Source organism: Nesoenas mayeri (assembly GCF_963082525.1).
Source record: "Nesoenas mayeri genome assembly, chromosome: 25".
In the NCBI taxonomy this organism is placed as follows: Eukaryota; Metazoa; Chordata; class Aves; order Columbiformes; family Columbidae; genus Nesoenas; species Nesoenas mayeri.
In genome coordinates, this window is record NC_137549.1 from 1384821 (window position 1) to 1404494 (window position 19674).

Genomic DNA, 19674 nt, shown 5'->3' on the forward strand with positions numbered 1-19674 from the left:
CACCACCCCAGCGCAATCAGCTGGAAAGCTGTGAGGTTCTGACACACAGCCCGACACAGCTCCGGGTCTCATTCTGCACTTGTTTGATTGAGACCAGACCGTGGCCACTGGTCCAGAGGTATTTAACTAGAGGCCAGTGAGTCTCACCGCTGTGCCTGGCAAGATCACGGCGGATCCTCCTGGAAACTACACAAAGGCCCATGGAAGATAAGGAGGTGAGTGGTGACAGCCACTGTGGCTTCACTAAGGGCAAATGGGGCCTGACAAATTTGGTGGCCTTCAATAACGGGGTCACAGTGTTGGTGGGCAAGGGAAGAGCAACCGACATCATCTTCCTGGTCTTGTGCAAGGTGTGGATGGTCAGAGGTGGTGCAGACCGCAACCAGGATGCCGGGACTGACTGTTCCACCAGCAGCCCCGTCTGCTCCACGCATGACGTGCATGAAGAAGCAGAGTGCTCAGGTACGTGCTGTCCCAGTTAAAGGTTACACACGTGCAGATGTGTTGCAGTCAAAATGCAGAGAGAAAGGCTGGAAATGAAATGTATCCATCCAAAGAGACGGCTGTGAGCTCCCGTACGGGACCGCTGATTAAAAGAAATCAAGGGGAGAGGGTGGCGATTAGAGAAGGTGCCAGAAAACACGTCTCGGCTGAGCAGCAGCACCTGGACCAGCTGGGATCCCCGAGGAGCGCGCGAGGGTCAGACCGCGGCAACGAGAAAGGCACAAACCCGCCTCCGAATTCCTGGAAACCAGCGGCCGGTGGGACGGGGCGGCCAGGGCAGCGCTGGGGACAGGGGACGCGGCAGCTCGGCAACCCCCAGGCAAGGCCGCTATTCACAACCTGCCCTTCCTGGGTGCCCAGGATGACCTGCTTCTGGTCATTAAACACACTTTCAAACACAGTTTGATTAAGATGAGAAATGTCAAGTAAGCCACAAGACTAAATAAAAAGTTCTGGGTTTTTTCCCCTGTAAATGCAGCGTCTCCCAGCAGCAGGAACTGCGGCCGCCTGCTCCGCACGCTGGGCACAGCGCTGGTGGAAATAACGGGGGAACTGAGCAATCTGAGATAAATTCTGCTTGTTATATAGAATCTACATACAGTTTTGATACCAAAATGTATCAAATTTTCCCTGGAGCGCTTGCTGACAGAATGAATGGTTCTTGGGATGGTGCACACAAAACTCATGCTGGCCGAACGTTTCCTCTTCCCACTGTCCCCGTCCCTTGGGTGGGCATGGTGATGGGGACACAGCGATGGGGACACCCCACTCCACACACCTGTGCGCAGGTAAAGCACCGCGGGACGCCCTCAGCTCCACCTGCAGCTCAGCGGTTATTTGCAGACATAGAAACGCTGGCAGCACCGGGCAGTATTCAAACCAGGAGCTGCCAGAGATAAGTAATCCCATTTAATCCCACCTCGGGCAGCCCGGCCCCGCTCCGCTCGCCGCCCACACCAGCTCCGTGCCCCCTTGTGCCATTTTGAGTGCGCAGGAGCCGCCTCCACCTTGGGGAGGGAAGGCGACGTTTGCAAACCACGATCTGCTGCCCCAGCTCCGCGCTGCACTCCTTTCCCATGCCCTTTGTCTGGTTTATTTGAGCATAAACTCATTAGGGAAATGAACAGCATGGCTTGTACGAATTCAGGGAAGGAGCTTAATGTACCAGTGAGGTAGGACGGGGCCTCAGGGCGCTGCTGATACCGCCGGATAGCAGTGACACAGCCCGCTCCATCCCTCCCTTCTCTTTGAGCTTCCCAGGAGCCCCCAGCCCATCCTGCCCCAGCACCCCCAGCTTTCTGCTTGAGCCTTTTGAACCCCAAAAGTGCTCTGGGTGCCCCAGGCCCAAGCAGCCCAAGCCCTGTACGACACAGCCCAGCCGGGCTGCTCAAAGCAAAGCGCCCGGCTAACGGAGCCCAGCGCGTGGGGGCTGGCACAGGGAGGGCTCCGCAGGAAAGGCACCTACCAGCCTATTTGAGTTTTGTTTTCCTGCTTCAGAAACGGACCCGTTCACCCCAGCTCAGCAGGCAGGGCAGGAGCGTTGCTCCCCAGCTGCAGTAACGCATCTGGGCGCAGCCCCCTCGTCCTGGAGCAGCCCCTTCCTTCGGGGCCACGCTGCTGCGCCAGGACTTACCCCGCTCACACGTTGCCTTGACAACTCCCCAGAAAGGCGCTTCCAGCACGGAAGCCCAATTACAGTGAGGAACGAGCAGGACAAGACCAGGGAAATGAAATCTAAAAAGCACTGATTTGCTTTCTTGTCTGGGATCAGCTGCGTGTAGGAATAAAGGCCAATTTCGGAGCACCGTGTGACACAGCTGACAAAAAAGAGAGACAAAAACCTCATCAAGAGGAGCTCACAATAGCTGACACGCAGCAGCGGAAGAGGCTGCAGCCGTTCAGCTCCACGTTCAGCTCTGTAATTATGCAATCCAGTGGGACGCTCCGGCGAACATCTGCTCGACGGGAAAGGTGCAGCCTTATCTGCACACAGTGTTCCCGCTCCCCTCCAGAGCGGCCGCAGGCTGGGCGGTGAACACCACACGCTCCCCGGCACGTCCGAGCGCTCCCCTGCCCAGGGGCAGCGCAGACGGGCAAGATGCTCCCAAGGTCAATGGCGTGGGGACGCCAGCCGCTTCCCAGCCCCAGGCTGCTCTCTTTATTACAACCTACGCAGAATTCACAGCAAGCTTGATTAGGATTAATTAGAGGCAGCAAACACTGCAAGCAGGAAGCGGAACCTCTCCAGGCCAGAAGCAGCTCTCTGAACCCGTGACGACACCCAACACAGTGGCACCATGTAAAACCACGACGCCCATTTGCAGCGAGGGCGTAGAAGGCTGAATGGCTTTGAAGTCACGTTCCTCACAATCAGCCAGAAGATTAGAGCAACATCCAGGCGCCCCTTACCTTTGCTCAGGGGTAGGATGAGCTTCACATCCCCTACCAGTGGGTCCTGGCCCACCAGCACCACTCAGCAGGGCATCTCCTGCCTGCGGGGAGAGCTGCAGCTCAGCAGCGGGAAAACAGAGAACCTGCTGTTGCCTTTCTAGTCACAAAAACATCGGGGACCTGCGTGTAGCACGTGAGCCCAGGCAGCCCCTGGGACTCCTTTAGTGTGTTCAGATGGAGTTCTCAGCTGCCACAAGGCGCCAGAGAGTCATTTCCCAACCCCAGGTCAGAGTAGCACGAGACAGCTTTGCGAAGGCTTGGTCTGGAATTCACTTCCCGCCTTTGTTTTGTGAGCGTTGCCACCTCCCCGCCCGCCGGCTCCTGCCCAGACGCGGGATTCAGCACCGTCCTACCTGCCGCTCAGCAGCATCCTCCATTCTGCTCTTCCCCAAGCGCCACTAACAAGGGGGAGAAGCACGAGCTGCCTAATCCGAGGTTACACACTGCGCGCTGGAGTCAGAGCAGCGATTGTGCCCCAAAGTCACCGAGTCTGTGGTGCGGCACGGCTCGGTGCATTAGCTGCGCAAGGCTTAACGGCAGAGCTCAGCAGCTCCCGGCCAGATAGGGATTAGCGCTGCTGAAGGTTCTTCACCATCTGCCCTTCGCCAGCTCCCTTTGCCACTCGCCATCTCTGCGAGGACACCCGCAAGGCTGCTTACAGGCACGGGACAGGCAATCGGGGGCTGGAAAAGGATAACTTCACTGTGGGCCACACCAAAAGTTCTCAAGCACAGGGTGTTGTCAGGGAGAGGGCAAAACTCCTTTGACGAGCGAGCAGGTGGTGCCTTCGCACATCAGCTCTGCTCCCCTTACAATGCCGCGTGTCCCTCGGACGGATCCTGACCTGCCCTGGCAAGTCAAGGGCATCAGCTGCGCTGCTTGGAGGAGCAGCACACAGACCCAGAGAGCGGCGGACTGCCCGCTACAGCAGACAGCGACAAACCGGCCCCGGGTTTGATCCTCAGCCCTTTCTCACAGGAGCTCTGCAGCTGAACCGCGTCGGCACCTCCGATCCAGGAGGGCCGGGTCTCATTGAAATGGTGGAAGCGATAAAGTGTCTTCCTATCGATGTTCCTTGACAGAGAGCTTGCTTGCTTGGCTCACTCACTGTCAAAAATTATTCTCAGACTAAATTATATTTAAAAATATAAGAACACAACTCAAGAAAGATACCCAGCTCCCCAAGTTTTCCATTCTTCTAAAAGATGTGTTGAAGTCCAATTACTACAGTCACATCAGGTGAAGGAATCTACCTGAAGTTTCACGATAACCACCTACCACAACACCGGGATACACACAAGTTACCCCAACAAGTGCAGTTTTATAACTGAGGGAGCTCAGCAAGCGGTTGTTTTGCCTGCAGAGCACCCTTCACCAGCACCCTTCACCAGCACCCTTCACCGCCCCCTCGAGATGCACCTGGATTTTTAATGAGCGCAGTATTTCCTGATTTATTCCGTCGCCAAAGCTGCTCGGCTAAATCCTCTAAGATTTAATTCCACTCTTGCTAATGTCGCTTGACAGAGATTTTCCAGGGGTGCTCAAACACTGAAGACTTGAAAGGGGATTTCAGAACGGGGTTGCGTACAACATGCGTCACCAGATATAAAGTCCTTTTGTGAGGCTGCTCGCACCAGGTTGAGTAAACTCTGCTTCACCAACCACTTCTAGGTTGCTACGGGTGCTGCTGACAACACCGCAACATGCACACGTACGAACAGATCTGCACCGCACCACCAGGGACAGGACCTGGGGCTGGGGGACACCTGTAGCTTTGACCTGTTTCAAACACAGGTGTCAAGGCAAAAGCATCAGGTTGAATTTCTGGACCTGCTTTGAGAACACAGGTCTGTGGTGCAGCCCTCGAGGAGCACGACTTCTACACAATTTAGATGTAATTTTCAAGGTCCCACTAAAGACACGCAGTTAAAAGACATAATAGGGAAAGTGGACCATCTTTGTTCAAGACATCTACTTGCAAATCAACTGAAGCTTTTGCTGCTGTAATGACTAGAAATTCAAGCTCTCCAGCTGCCTGCGTGTCTCACCTGAGCTCATAAGGCACCAAGCGGTCAGAGATTTCTCGGCCTCATTCAGAATGAACCAGCCCAGCTCACAGATGGCGGAACACCAGCTCCGGCTGCCGTGTGCTGCTCCCGTCCGCGTGTTCACTGTCCTCGCCACAGCACCCACCGATTCCACACAGCCCAGCCAAACCCTACAGCAGCCACAGCGGGGCCAGCCAGCTCCTCAGGAGCAAACTCCGTTTAATCATAGAATAGATAGAATAGTTTGTGTCGGAGGGACCTTCCCAGCTCCCCCAGTGCCCCCCCTGCCATGACAGGGACATCTTCACCAGCTCAGGGTGCTCAGAGCCCCGTCCAGCCTGGCCTGGGATGTCTCAGGGATGGTTCAGCCACCACCTCTCCGGCCAACCTGGGCCAGGCTCTCACCACCCTCAGGGCAACAATTCCTTCCTCATGTCCAGCCTGAATCTCCCTCCTTTAGTTTAAACCATCACCCCTTGTCCTGTCACAACAGGCCCTGCTCAAACATGTCCCCATCTTTCTTATCAGCCCCTTTTAAGTCCGGAAAGGCCACAATAAGGTCTCCCCAGAGCTTTTCTTCTCCAGCTGAACACCCCAAGTCTCAACCTGTCCTCCCAGCACTGGCTGGTGCTGCTCATGGGGCCCAGGGATCTGGGGAGGCCATAAACAAGCTGCCCTGTCACTTATCAGCTCCATCCCAGGTGCTGCAAACCCTTCCAGACGGATCCTGTCCCTCCCTGAGGTGCCAGCACCTCCTCTGCCCCAGCCTGAGGGGCGTCCCAAACCTCCAGCCCCTCCATCGAGGGGCAGCTCCGGTCAGACCACACACCCATGTTGTGAGACTGAGGAAGGACCTTTAGGGCAAAAGCTGTGGCCGCAAGGCATGGGGGCCTGCAGATGGGAATACATTTAAACTATCGCTCACCACCACGGTCTTTTCCCACCAGCCTTGTTAAAGCCACTCTCCGTCACGAGAATATTTCGGTCGGGTGCTCCTGCTCTGCCCTAACAAAAGCCCCTGAACAGATGGAACAAAACAAGTCATAGCAGAATAAGCTCAAAAGATGAAGTGTGCAGCCAAATTCCTAACTCAAAGTCCAGCAAGTAGCCTCTTCCCTCCCTGGGATCCCAGCTGTAGCACGGCAAACAGCGACTCAGCCACTACAAACTAATGACCTTTTTAACAACAGTTCTAGAGCTCTTGGGAGGAAATACACACAGGTGAGACACCGGTAGACGGCGGGAGACGAGCTGGTGCCTGTGCTGGGCTGCAAGGTGCTTCAGCAACACCGCACTGCTGAGGATGGACGAGCACCCCTGCCCCGGGACCGGGAGCTGCAGGACACTGACCGGCCGACGCTCGCAGGGCAGGTCAGCAAAGCAGCTTCTCCAGCCCCGTCGGAAGGATTTCCACTCGGAGCCTGAGTCAGGCATTTATTACTTCTACTAAACCAAGTGCAGCTATGTCCATTTATTTACTCATTTGGGAACAAGCTTTGCTCCAGGTACATGTCCAAACTAAAGATGTGAAAGAACAAGAAGCAAAATCCAATAAAGCACTTGGGCTCCCGCAGCGCTGCACAAGCAGAACCGAGGCGCTGGTTACCCCAAACTCCCGCGGGCTGGGGACACTCCTGATTCCTGGTGCTGTTTTCCCAGTTCAGCCACAATTCCCCGTGCGAGCAGCAGCTCAGTTTGGGATTCACAAGAACAGAGAGCACGGTCACTGCTGTGTTGTTCACTGGGCAAGCGTTACGCTTACCCTTTGTATCCCACCCTTGCACGGGATATAGGAGCGGACAAGGTCTTTCCGAGGTGATTTTGTGGTTTCTAGGACACGTTTGACAGCAGACTGTCATTAGGAGAGGTAACCCAAGCGAGCGTGGAGCTGAACCCCAGCCAGCTGGGTCTGTGCTTCCCCCAGCTCCGGGGCTGTGGGTCTCAGAGCTGCGGTAACGAAAGGCATTCGTTAAACACAGAGCTCCAGCTGGAGCCATCGGGCTGCAAAGCGTCTCGGGAAGAGCTCGGGCTGCTGGACACGCGGCTCATCCACCTGCGTTGAGGTGCAACTGGGAACAACTTCTGGGCTCGCAGGTCCTAAACCAGAGTCCTGAACCATCAACAGCTTAACTCCTGAACCTCCTCAGGGCTTTAGTCAACATGGAAAATCTGGGGATGCCCTGTGAAGAACAGGTATAGAATAAAGTAAGGTTAGGTTATGGTTGGACATGATGATCCTGAGGGTTTCTTCCAACCGAAGTGATTCTATAATAATAAAAGACGGCAGCATCTAGTGAACTTTAGTCTGCCATTTCTGAACTACGAAGAAGAATCTCACAGGATCTTTAATACTGTTTGCTAAGACTTCAATGAAACCAGAAATTCAGTCGTTCCCCTGAACCGCAACGCTATGAGGCCGGAACAGCCAAACTGACGCTGCTGCCGGCTGGCGAAGGGGCAGGGACGGGACTACCGGCAGCTGTGTCTGCAGAGAGAGAGAAACCAGGGCCAGGCACGCACTCGTCACTCGTGTCCTCTGGAAAGCATCTCCAGCCCCTCGCTCACGTGTCCCCTCCCAGCCCCGACCTCTCTGTTTTGTGACGTGTCTTTTGGGGTGGAAGAGACACAAGTATGTGGTACCACTGGCCAAAAGACACGCAACAGCTCTCGCAGGGGAATATACCATACACAGGGCCGACATGGGAGCTCCCGGGGCTTAAACTCTGCATCTCCTGGCTCCCAACCCAGCAATCTTCTTCCAGATGGCTCAAGCCTGTAGATCTGCACCCACCACCCAGCGCGGCTCCCGCGGCCTCACCGGTGGGGCCAGGGGGGTTTAATGAACAGGTTATTTTTACAAACCGCGGCAATGTGGAAGTCGGAGGGTTAGAGCGGCTGGGCATTGCAGCTTTCCACGGGAAGAGGACAAGGCAGGCGTGAGGACGCAGAACGCCGGACCTGAGCGCTCCACAGCTCCGGATGGGGAGAAACTTCTCACCTTCCTCTTCACCAAAACAGGTGCATTGGTTTTGCCAGAATTTAAAAGCCAACCATATGGCAAAGGATGTTTGGAGACCATTATCTGGGCAAGTCAAAGTAACCAAAAGGTGCCCTAACAGAAAGCATTAGGAAACAGGCAGCACTTGCCACTTGTGTCAGTAACATTCCCTTTTCCTCTGGGTGAGCAGCTGCCATCCAGGCCTGTCTTATCCCTCCTTCCTGCAGGCCTTGGATTAAGTTATTTTCACCCCACCTCACCCTTACAGATGAAGTTGTTCTTCACCCCACCACAGAAAAACTTGCATTTACATTTCCTTTCTTCAGACGCCGTATAAACCCGTCTCGATCCTCTCGGGCACAGTTTGCTCTTCGTGCTGGTCACTCCCAGCCTTCTTGAACTCCTGGTTTGCAGTTCACAAAAGAGTTCCAAAACAAAACTAACGTTTGTGCTTTAAAACACAGGGGCTGGGGAAGCCACAGCACCTCTGAGATCCATATAAACCTGAAATCCCAGATACCCCATGGATGCTCATGCATTGCATCCTACCAATACAAAACCAGAGACTGCACGTATTAATGAAGCTTCTCCCAAATTACCACAGCATCCCGACAAGCAGCCCGCTATTTGCATTTCACCAATTTAATACCAGCCTATATTGGCCAGCTCTTCATCTGGGTACGATGGGCAACCCGGCTTATTACAGCAAAGTGAAACAGATAAGGCGGTTGCTGTCTTTAATTGAAATATAACCTGATGAAGTACACAGCCTTTCTGCTTCACTTTCAAGACAGATCCACATTTATCAGGACTTGGAGGCTTTCTGCAAGTGAAAACTGCAATTATCCATAGGAAACACATTGGGCCGGTCCATGAAGCAGCTGCAGGAGCAATTAGCAGTTTCAGGATGTTCACTCCTTCAGTTTCTCATTTTCTTTAATACGCATTTTCTGGCACAATCAGTCTAGAGGCCTCTTTTGAGAAAGAGCGTCCTAGATAGTTAATCCAGCAGGATTCCTGCTTAACACTGATGTGAAAACAAACATCCAGCGCTCTGAGACCAAGGTGAAGACAGACTGTCATTCCTCCCCTCCCAGCAAAACGAATTTAAGCTGGTTTGAGAAGTATCCTGGAATTAAAACAAACCCCCAGTACGCGTATCAAAAGCTACAAAATGCAGCACAATATGCACCCACAACAAAAGTCTTAATTATCTGGTAACAGAAGTTAGAATAATGTAAAAAAAAACCAGTAGTAAATTAAGCAAAGGCAATTGTTAGCCTTCCAGATCTCAGTTCTGCTCACTGAACAAACAGTCCTTCCCAACACAGAAATTACCCTGTAACATGTGCTATTTAAACCCACAAATAATCACCACCTGTTAGGCCAAACTTAAAAACGTTGCCTTATTTCTGGATCCCACCTGAGCAAGTGTTTGCCTGGAGAGCGCGGCATTTACCGCTGACAAGCACGGCTTCAACACGGTGGCATTTTCCGCTGCCTCCGAAGTTGGGGGCTGCTTCACATCTATAGTTTGCATTTCTGCCAGCAAACTCTCTGCTATTTGTACGCTGCCCCCACCAACACATACCCAGACAGATGGCGAGAGCGGCACCCAACACACACAGCAAGGAAAACCGTCATTTTTAAGACAACACCCATTTCAAAGCAACATTTGAAGAGCAGACGAGCGGTTTCGGGTGCGGCGCCTGCCCCCTCGCAGCGCGGGGCGCGCACGGCGCCACCGTCAGCACGCGCCGCGGCGGCTGCACCGGCGGGAGCCGCGCAACGGGGAACAGGAGAACCGAGATGCACGTCGGCATCGAAATGGAGCGACGGGAGGTGCCATCGCGCAGCGTCCAGGAAGGCGCCTGCAGGCACACGGTGACTCAGCCAGCTGCCTCCCCAGACAGCGCAGCACGGACAGCTTTGCCTTGGAAAAACCATGAAGTTTGGTCCATCAGATGTGCGGAGAGACTATAGAAAGAAAACCTCCGCAGCATCTGCCACCAGCCGCTGTGTCCTGCTCGCACTAGAGGCTTTGAAAAGACCTTGCTTCCACTACTGCCCAGGCCACAGAAAGCGCCAGACACGACAAGTGAGCATTAAGACGGGCAAATTTTCCCTGTTTTTTTTATTTTTTAGAGTGGTTAGCAAAGTACCATCACTTCTGCCTCTCTACCCGTGTTGCAAAGCCAGCAGGAACTTCAGCTCCCCAGCTCTGGGCTGGAAACTTGTGTTGCTAGGCCTCTTTACACCAGCCTCGCCAGGCCCCGCACACCGGGCCCGAAGGTTTTTATTCAACCCCTCAGATCTTCGGGACCTCAAGTAAAATCAATGGTCGTCAGAGACGACTCCACCGAAGCTGGGCTGCCAGAATCTGACTCACTTTGGACAAAGCGGTAACGAGACTGAGTGGGTTCCAAGAGCAGAAAACCAGCCGCGTCTCATCTCAGCGACCGTAACCCACCAGACCTCACCAGCCGTGCCGGCGCGGCAGGACGTGCCGCTGGACGTGCCGCTGGACGTGCCGCTGCCGGCGGCTCCGTCTGACACGCGGTTTCACCCTATCTCTTCAAATTGTCAACTACATAAAAATATTTCTGAACTGTTTCTCCCAAACCCTCTGGGAGCCGTACCAACCAAAACCGCTCCCGATGCTCGAGGTGCTGGGATGGGCACAAAGTGGCCTTAATTCCCTGAGCTTGTTCAGCCGTGAGTGCAAAATGAAGATCCAAGGCGGCCCCTGACCTGGGCTGTAGGCAGAGAAAGGACCCGCACTGACGGGTGTTCGCACGGGTACTCGCGCAGTAACCGCGGCAGCTCTGCGGCGGCGCTGCTGACCCGGCTGAACCGCGGAAACACCAAGGGGATACCCAAGAGCTCAGAGGATGCCGTTAACCTGCCCCTCAAACAAAATCAGCTCCCCACACTAATCAGGACATAAAAAACAAGTGGGAACACCTAGAAGCCATTCATTTCACGCACAGAAACAACACTGCTGAGGAGATTTTTCTGGGTAATGAACTAGTAGCAAAGCCTACCAAGACCACAAAGCGCTCCAAAGCAGCAAAGGGAAGGTGGTCCCACCGCCCTCCCGCCCCACAGGAAGGGGAAGAGGGAGAGCAGGTTAAGACAACCGACATGACTCCTGTTTTAAATATAAGGCAGCATTGCTTTTATTCTCCCCGCCTCATTCCTCCCATCCCTCTTGCCCCACGTGGGGCTGAGCATGACAACACTGCTCAGCTGGACAGTGCACAGCTGGACACCCCACAGCTGGACAGTGCACAGCTGGACACCCCACAGCTGGACACCCCACAGCTGGAGAGCACCCAGGGTGGCACAAAATGAGTTTGTGCATCAAGCTTGAACTCAGGAGAGCCCGACTTTGCGAATGATGCTCCTTTAATGGAGATCACGGGCGTTTTTCATGCTAGTCCTCAAGTCCATGGGGTTGTGCTTCCCCAGGCTGTCACTGGAGATCCGGCCCTCAGCTCCCCTGGGGTGACGGAACATAAAGCAGCAACCGAGAATGGCAAACTGCAAGGGGAAGAAAAAACTATACCCGGCAATTTAAACAACATCTCGCCAGGCGTCGAATGAAACGTCAAAATAATCCTGAATAATTCTACTCTTGCAGAATCACAACCAGGTCGCCAGCAGGTTATGACACAGTCCAGACACCCATTTTGAAGAGCAGCATCCCAACGTGGCCAGAGCTTGAGTTACGTTAAGGACAAGTTTCCAGCGTCAGCCCTGCCAAACAACTGTGTGAAATCAGCTACCTGGCCTCCAAAGCAGCAGATCTCTGTGCCTCCTATGGAAAAACACATGGAACAGCTGGGGAATTACTTCGAATTACTAAATTCCGCAAAAGAGTAGGGACTCGACTGGCTCCCAGCCCAGCACTCCCCTCCGCGGCTCAGCCTTCCTGGGAGCTCGGTGCTGGCTGAGGCTGAATTGCTCCCACATCTTGTGGAGAAGAAATTCAGAGGCATCTCCCATGGTACAGGAACACAGAGAATCTGAATTTGAAGAGTCAGGAGTTTGACGGAGCTTCATCGGTGAAACCTCCACCAAGTTTAAATGAAGTTATTAACCACTCTGACTACATCACAGAATCGACTGGGTTGGAAAAGACCTCAGAGATCATCGAGTCCAACCCTTGGTCCAACTCTAGTCTGTTTACTAGATCATGGCACTAAGTGCCATGTCCAACCTCACTTTAAAAACCTCCAGGGACGGTGAGTCCAGCACCTCCCTGGGCAGCCATTCCAATGCCTGACCACTCTCTCTGTAAAGAATTTCTTCCTAATATCCAGCCTAAATCTCCTCTGGTAGAGTTGAAGCCCATGGCCCCTTGTCCTATTGCTGATGCCTGGGAGAAGAGACCAATCCCCAACTTCCCTTCAGGTAGTTACAGAGAGTGCTGAGCTCAGCTCTGAGCCTCCTCTTCTCCAGACTAAACAAGCCCAGCTCCCTCAGCCTCTCCCCATAGGTCTTGTGCTCAAGTCCCTTCACCAGTCGTGTTGCCCTCGAAGGCATTTTGCAGGAGCCACCAAGGCCCACGTGAGAGCATTGCTCAGCAACAGCTCCCGCAGGCACCGCTGGGACCGCCGCAGACGCAGAAACCAGCGGCAGCGAAGCCGTAGCAGCGGCAGCACGAGGCACAAGCCGAATTCACCATCATTCCCCTGCGCGGCTGGGAGAGATTTAATGTTGCGCAGTAAAACGAAAAGCGGAGTTTGAGCTGCTTGGAGTTTGGCCGGTACCAAGCTCCCCGTGTCACCGACGGTGCCGTCCCAACAGCGCGCCGCCACACTTTAATGACCACAAACGAGGCAAAGCTGCCCTCGTCTTGTAATCCGTTAATTCCTCCCAGTTCAGGAGACCGAGCTGTTTCACACAGAACAAAGACACGAGTTCGTTGTGTGCCGTGTTCCCATGCCCAGCTGATCTCCAGCCCTTTCAGAAGCAGCAGTGTATCTGCCCTGGTTGGTCTGGTGATAAACCCCGGCCCATGTCACCCCGTTTCCTCTGCCGGACCCACGAACACCGGCCCTTCCCCTCTGGACTGTGCAACCACGGAGGTGCCAAAGCAGCTGGTTTCCAGCTTCTCTTTAGTCTTCCCCACCCTCTCCAATAGACAATTTCTGCAAAGAGAACACACAGATTTTGCTAATTACAGAGGAGACGAGGACTGTGCCCCCTCGGTGAGCGTGCAAAGCCTTTGCACCCCTCACACCAACCGCAAACCGTACAGGCAGTGACTTGACATTGCAAGGTTGGTTTTCTGCAGCTCCAGATGTAATGTCTGCAAAGCTGTGCAATTATGCAGAGGGACAGCTCTTCTAACATTAATTTGCCAACTGTACAGAATACGCAATCTCCACACTAAATAAACAATTTAAAAAAACGCACACCACACGGCTGTTCTTCACATTTCAATCATTTCAGCCTTTTTCTGTGTCACAGTAAATAAGAGAATCCTTTGCACTAGAAACCAACTCTCTTGTCATCTGCGTTTGTATTTTTTGAACAGAATTAGGGAAGAGCAGTGATTTTACAGCATTCAGAGAAAAGGCAAGGGAGCAGCTCACAGGGTAAGAGACCCGCGGGCTCTCCCAGAGCTGTGAGATGATGAAACCAGCCGCGGTTCCCAGTGACACCGGACGGGCCGCGAGCACTGGGGCAGCTGAACACGTTGAAGCCGCCAGATCTCCCCATGTGCTCTGACTCAGCCCGGGTTCCGCACCACAAACCAGTGTGGAAACCCACACGTACGCTGGGGAAGCCACAAGAACGCGCGATGGAAGAAGACAACACTTAATTAGGGGTTGACAGCATTTTCTGTTCAAACATGTGGGTGAGAAGAGACAAAGTGACAGAAAAGCTGCTCCTATCACTTTTAGCTTTTTAATTACAGAACACGTTTCCGAGAAAGTCCTGAGGTTAACTCAGCTACTGGCAACACTGCGACTCGCACAAACAAGCGCCTGGGTGCTTAGGAACAGGGTGTTTCTGAGACCTACCTAAAGAAGGAAAAAGCCCAACACGACCGTATTATCCTTGGCTCTTGGAGGGCTGCTCGGCGAGGCCACGCTGCCCTTTAGCGTCACCCAGATTGGAGCTGGAGGGCAGGAAAGGCAGCAGAGGCTTCCCCAGAAAGACAAAACTCACTTCGCACTGGTCGCCACTTGGGTTGTTTAAATGATCCTCTTCTTTCTTGTGCTTTTGTTGTTTCCTTTCAGCATTAAACAGCCTTTTGTTCGCAGTCCATTGATGGGCAGCAAATGCAGAGAGGGTCCTTGCGCCAGAGATTCTGCTCTGCCCAAGACTTATAGAAAATGACAATATTTTGCTCCTTTGAGTTTCTGCAGCAGCAAGATGGACTTAGAAGTAGTGAAATACCACTCAGAGGTATTGCCCCAATAGTAGCTACTTATTGGGAATCCACACCAAACAACTAGGGCTTTGCACCCAAATAATGCTTTACAAATAGCTCCTGCCCGGCCCTACAGACGTGATCGCAGACACCCAGCCCGACATGACTGAGAAATTCTGTCACCAGGCAATCCAGCCTGCAGGCCTGGAAGGAGACATCTTGGCAGATACCTGAAGGACAGCAACAACCGGGTTATTAAGCAAATTAAATTTAAAGGGGACTATCAGAAATTTTGATTAGAGACCTGGAAAGACTTAATGGAAAACAACAAACTCCACTTAGGGCTTCTTCTACTGTTCTGCTGCCATTTATGCATTCAAACATACAGAGTCACAACTCTCCTTGCACATGTGTCTTCAAGAAAAGGAGGTGCCGAGGCCGCCGCTTTAAACTTTGCAAGGTCTGGAGATCATGCACAAAACCTGCAGCCTGCTCCAAACCCCACGGCTCCCGCCAGCGCCCCGGGACCACGCTGTCCATGCAGACACAGCCCGCTCCGCTCCCCCTTTCCTGCAGCCATGCTGCCATTGCAGCATCTCCCGCCAGCAACACGACCAGCGCGTCCCCGGGACGATCCTGCCCAGGGTCCGGCGCTGCCACCCAGACGCAGCCCACCTCTCTGTGCTGTGCCAGCAAACGCTTCCCCCTTCAGCTCCGCTGCCGACACCCCCAGCGCGGTGCAAGAGACGCGATGGTTTCCGACTCGTGAGTCGCAAGTTCACGATGTTCACGTAACGCCTGCGGTTCCCATAGGCACAGAGGGAACTGATCTGGTGCCCGTGAGGTCCCAGAGCACACGCAAGTGCCGCATCCACGCTGGAGCGAAGCGCCTGCCAGGCCTCTATGGATTAATCCTGGTCTATAGGAATACGCTTGGCAGCCTGAAAAGGTGAACAGCAATAATCAAACGCGACCAAGATGCGAGCGGCATGCGAGGAGAAGGGCTCTCTGCACAGACCTGTTTCTGGACCCGAGCAGCTGCGATGGAAAGCCGTGTTCATGAAGAAAGTCAATACTGGAATTCCTGCTGCTGCTTTTCAAGCTGCAGCCACCTTATATCGGAATATCATATTTAATAAATGGTGCATCTGGCGAGAGCTGATAATGGTCATGTCAGTGAATGACTTCAGTAATCATTCCCAAATTATCTGCTGCTCACACTACACCCACCCGGGTCTCTCCCGAGGATTCTTGCTGGAGAGGCCCCGCCAGCTCCCCACAGGGACACGGCAGCGGCAGCTCTGCCAGCCGCAGATCCAGCAGTGGCGTAACGGGATATTACATACAGGTCAATGCCAAATGCTAGTTAATGAAAATTAAATTAATCATTCTTCGTCCTGGGTTCTCAGAGATTCATTCTCCAGTCTGTCCTGATACCGATCCAGGAGGGCTGAGCATCCTTCGGCAGCGCAGGACTGTACAAATATTGCCTTTCGCAGCTCCCAGGCCCCTGAATTCCAGCTTCCCTATTTGTTTCCAGCCAACTCACATCTTAAAGGATAATTAATTTACCAGAGCAGCCTGAATTCTATTTTCATTGCCTTCTTCCTTCCCTGCAGCTGAGCTGTGACTTATTGACTGTGAAGTAACTGTAGGGTCTGTAAAAGTTCAAGGCACAGGGTGTTTTTCTGCCTGTTTTTGCCTGGCTGACTCCCTCTGTCATCATCCTCGCCAGCACCATTTCACGAGAAAGAGGCATGTGACATCCAACTAAGCTGTGAACCATAATCATGCTGGGGATGATGTTTATATTTGATTTTTCCTCAAGCTGATAAGCACTCTCCAATTTCCCTCTTCATCACGTTGGTATGGATTGAACTGCTTGTGCCCCACGGGCTGGAATTCTTCTCTTATCTCTAATTTGCTCATTGAAAAAAATCGCTTCCAGCAGCCCTTCAAAAGTCACTTCAAAGTTATCGTTGCAAGGAGGGAAGAGCTGCAGTACGGTTCTCCGGCTGTCGCAGGCCGCGCTCTCCGGGTGCCGTGCAGGGGTCCCCACCAGCGCCAGTAGCACGGGGCACGGCCGGGAGCTCTGCCGTGCCGGCCCCAGCGCTGCCTACAGCCAGACTACTGTGGAACGCGAGCAGGAATACTTGTAAAATCATTTCAGCTCCCTAGAGCAGAGGAACCAACCCCTGAAGAACACCTTGGAGGCTTCTGCCCCCAAACGCTAGGCACGCTGCAACCCACAGAGCAGCAGAGGTGAGAAACAGAAATAAATCGGATATCAACCCTACTTCCCCGTCGGGCTGAGAATTTCCACCTTTGCCAGGAGACGGTGGAGACCAGCTCTGCTATCAGCTTCGTACCGACAGCTCTCCAACAACCTGAGTCCCCTTGGATAAAAGGAGTTTCCAGACCCTGTGTCGAGGCTCCGTCCTCACCCAGCTGTTCCCGGGGCCGGGGCAGCCCGGGTTGAAGGATTCCGGAGCTCATCCGTCACCCGCACATGGTCCCAGCAGCGCTGCCGCATCCAGCAAAGTCCCGACACCCTGTGGGCCCCTCCCAGGGCGAGAAGCCGCGGGTTCTGGAGGAGGCACGGAAGCCACAGATACCCATCAGATTTTGAAACTCCCTTTTCAGCCACAGTGGTTACAACACTTCTAAAAACCTCAAATCTGGGTTCTCACAAAGGGATGAATTGGGCCTCTGTGTTTACACACGAGCCCAGCTGCTGGCACTCAGTGGGGTGTTCTCCCTTCAGAAGATGCTCCGTGCCCCAAGTCAACCTCCTGTCAAGGTTTCCCCGACTTCCAGCCCTTCGCCTCCATCCAGTTTTATTCCTGTACCAGATAAACCAGCCCCCCTCTTGATATTTACTGAGCGCTTGGGGAAGGTCTTTGCTGACTCGACCCACAGTCTGGATTAACCCCATCGTGTGTGCTCAGTCGGAGCCCAGCGCAGCGCCAGCCTTGCTCTCTGCAGAGAGCTGGGAGCAGACCTGGCCTACACTGGTAATTCTTCACCAACAGCACGAGCGCTACAGTGAGCGGCACAAGGCACGTGTACAGGTGGTCACGAGCACTTCACCTCCACCGCTGCTCCAAACAGCAAAAGCACCGATGTTGTGCACGCTGAATTGGATTTGTTGCCGTCGGCTTTGAAACAGTCAACAAAACAGGACGGTGTTCAGCACAACCCCCTTCTGCTGCCGGGCGCATCGCTGTGGCGCGCGGTGTTCCCATCTGCTGCGAGCGGGGCCGGAGAGCACGTCACCCCGCTCCGGCGGCCGCGGTCCCAACCGCGCGCCCCGGCACAGCCCCCACCACCGCCCAGCCCCAGCCGCACCTCTGCCTGCAGCCCCTGAGAGCCGCCTCCAGTCCCCCCTGGTTCTGTTCTCTTCCAGAAAACGCTCATTAGCTGCCAAGCACCTTGTCCCCAGCCCTCCTGGGAGCTCCAGTTACAAGCGCAGCTGAGGCCGAGTGACACAATTTGGACTCTACCCAAACGAGGAGTAAGCAACGTGACTCGAAAAAATCAAAGCATCGGTGAGATTACTGGCTCCGTTTCATCTTTTTTACTATCAGCACAAGGTAAGACAGCCAACAGGTTCACAAATTCAGATTTACTTGCAACAGGTAGAGAAACACACACTGTGTGCTTAAATCCTCCAGAGACAGTCCCCACAGAGAACTTGTCTGGTCCTGAGCAACAACCCTCTGCCCTCTCCAAAACAGGGAAAGGTGACAGAGAAATCAGAAGGATGAACGCAGCACAAGCTGTAGCACAGCGTGCTGGGAGCAGGCTCCCGAAAAATAGATGGAGCAGTGTGTGGGGAGCGCCAGGAGCAGCCTCGGAAAGGCAAGGTGCGCCCAGGCAGCCCCTCCGACCGCTCGCAGCACCACGGCAGACAGGCTGGAGGCAGCTCAGCACTGCCTAAATCTCAGCACCTGACCAAAAATCACCTTACATCCAGCCCCACTCAACACGGATGACATCTCTACAATAATCGCAGCTTCAGCTGGAATTTGTTGGTTTTTAAAAGACCTAAGGATCATCATTTAAAGGCCTGAAGAGAGGGAGATGCTGTCACAACGCAACCAAAACCTGGTCACCTTGCACAGGCTCTGGATAAACCCCAGGCTCGGAGCTACACGTCAGCCCCACGAAGGAACGTCGTCAACCCAACAACAGAGCGGGGCTGCATGATCATGTGCAAAACTAAAGCCAGCAATGTTGAGGTTGTTAATGAACTATAAATTATTAGGCAGCAGAAGCAGGCGCACCCGCACAGCCCCACGTCTCTGATCCTGCCGAGCACGGGACCCGAATCACTCGCTGTCGCCGCCAGGCTCGGGAAGGGCGGCCTGAGGCTCGGGCTGGCTCCTGCCTCTGCAAACCGGCTCACCCGTCCGGCCGCTGCCGGGGGCCCCGCGGGCGGGAGCGATGGGGCCGCAGCAGCTCCCCGGCTGCCACAGCAGGACAAGACCCTTCACGCCTCGGGAAAACGGCCGCTCCAGCCCCTCCTGAGAGGCCCGTCCCGGGGAGGAGCGGGAGGAACGCGGCCCGGGGTCCCGCTCGCCAGCCGGGCACGGGGTTCTGCTGCCCGCGGGGAGAAGCCCCGGAGCGGGGCGGGCCGGCCCGTGCCCTGCGCGTTGCTCCGGCGGTCGCAGCTGCCCCTCCCCAGCAGGCAGCGGCCGGCACAGCCCGGGGGACGCGGGGCAGCCCCAGCCCGGCCGGCCCCGCAGCCCCCGGGGGTCCCGGGCCGAGGGGCGGAACCATTGCGGGGCCGCGGGGCTGGAGCGGCCGTTGGACGGAACCACGCGGCGTCCCGGGGGGGCCTGGACTGAACCATCCCGAGCTCCCCAGGGGATACGGGGCACAATGCGGGGGGCCCGGCCGGGAGGTACCACTCTGACCCCCCGCGGGGTGCAGTCGGGCTAAACCACTCCCGGGTCGGGAGGGGACGGGACACGGAGACACACATTCCGGGACAACCGGCAGGAGCGGCCCCTCGCGGGGACGGCGACACGCGGGGAAACACGCCGGGGAGCCCGGCCGAGGGTACCGGCCGCCCGGTGCTCGCAGCGCGTTACCTCCTGCCGCGTCCAGTCCCCCCACGCCGGCCTCCGGGGTGATGGCACCGGCACCCGCCACGGCCGAGCCTTCCGCCTCCTCGGGCACCTCCAGCTCCATGGCCACCGCGAAGGCCGCGGGCAGGGCAGGCCCGGGGCAGGGCAGGCCCGCACCCGCTGCCGCCGCCGCCGCCGCGCTCCTCCCGGCTC

The 19674-nt window shown here is 54.9% G+C and overlaps 1 protein-coding gene across 3 annotated transcripts in view; it reads right to left on the reverse strand.

The window, feature by feature from the left end:
• PIP5K1C (phosphatidylinositol-4-phosphate 5-kinase type 1 gamma) overlaps positions 1 to 19674 on the reverse strand; it is a 47140-nt gene extending 27466 nt beyond the window's left edge. For all 3 annotated transcript variants that reach the window (XM_080359518.1, XM_080359520.1, XM_080359519.1), the window contains exon 1: positions 19486 to 19674. In XM_080359518.1, coding sequence (XP_080215644.1) covers positions 19486 to 19585 — 100 coding nt within the window. In that variant the 5' untranslated portion in view covers positions 19586 to 19674. The remainder of the gene's footprint in view (positions 1 to 19485) is intronic.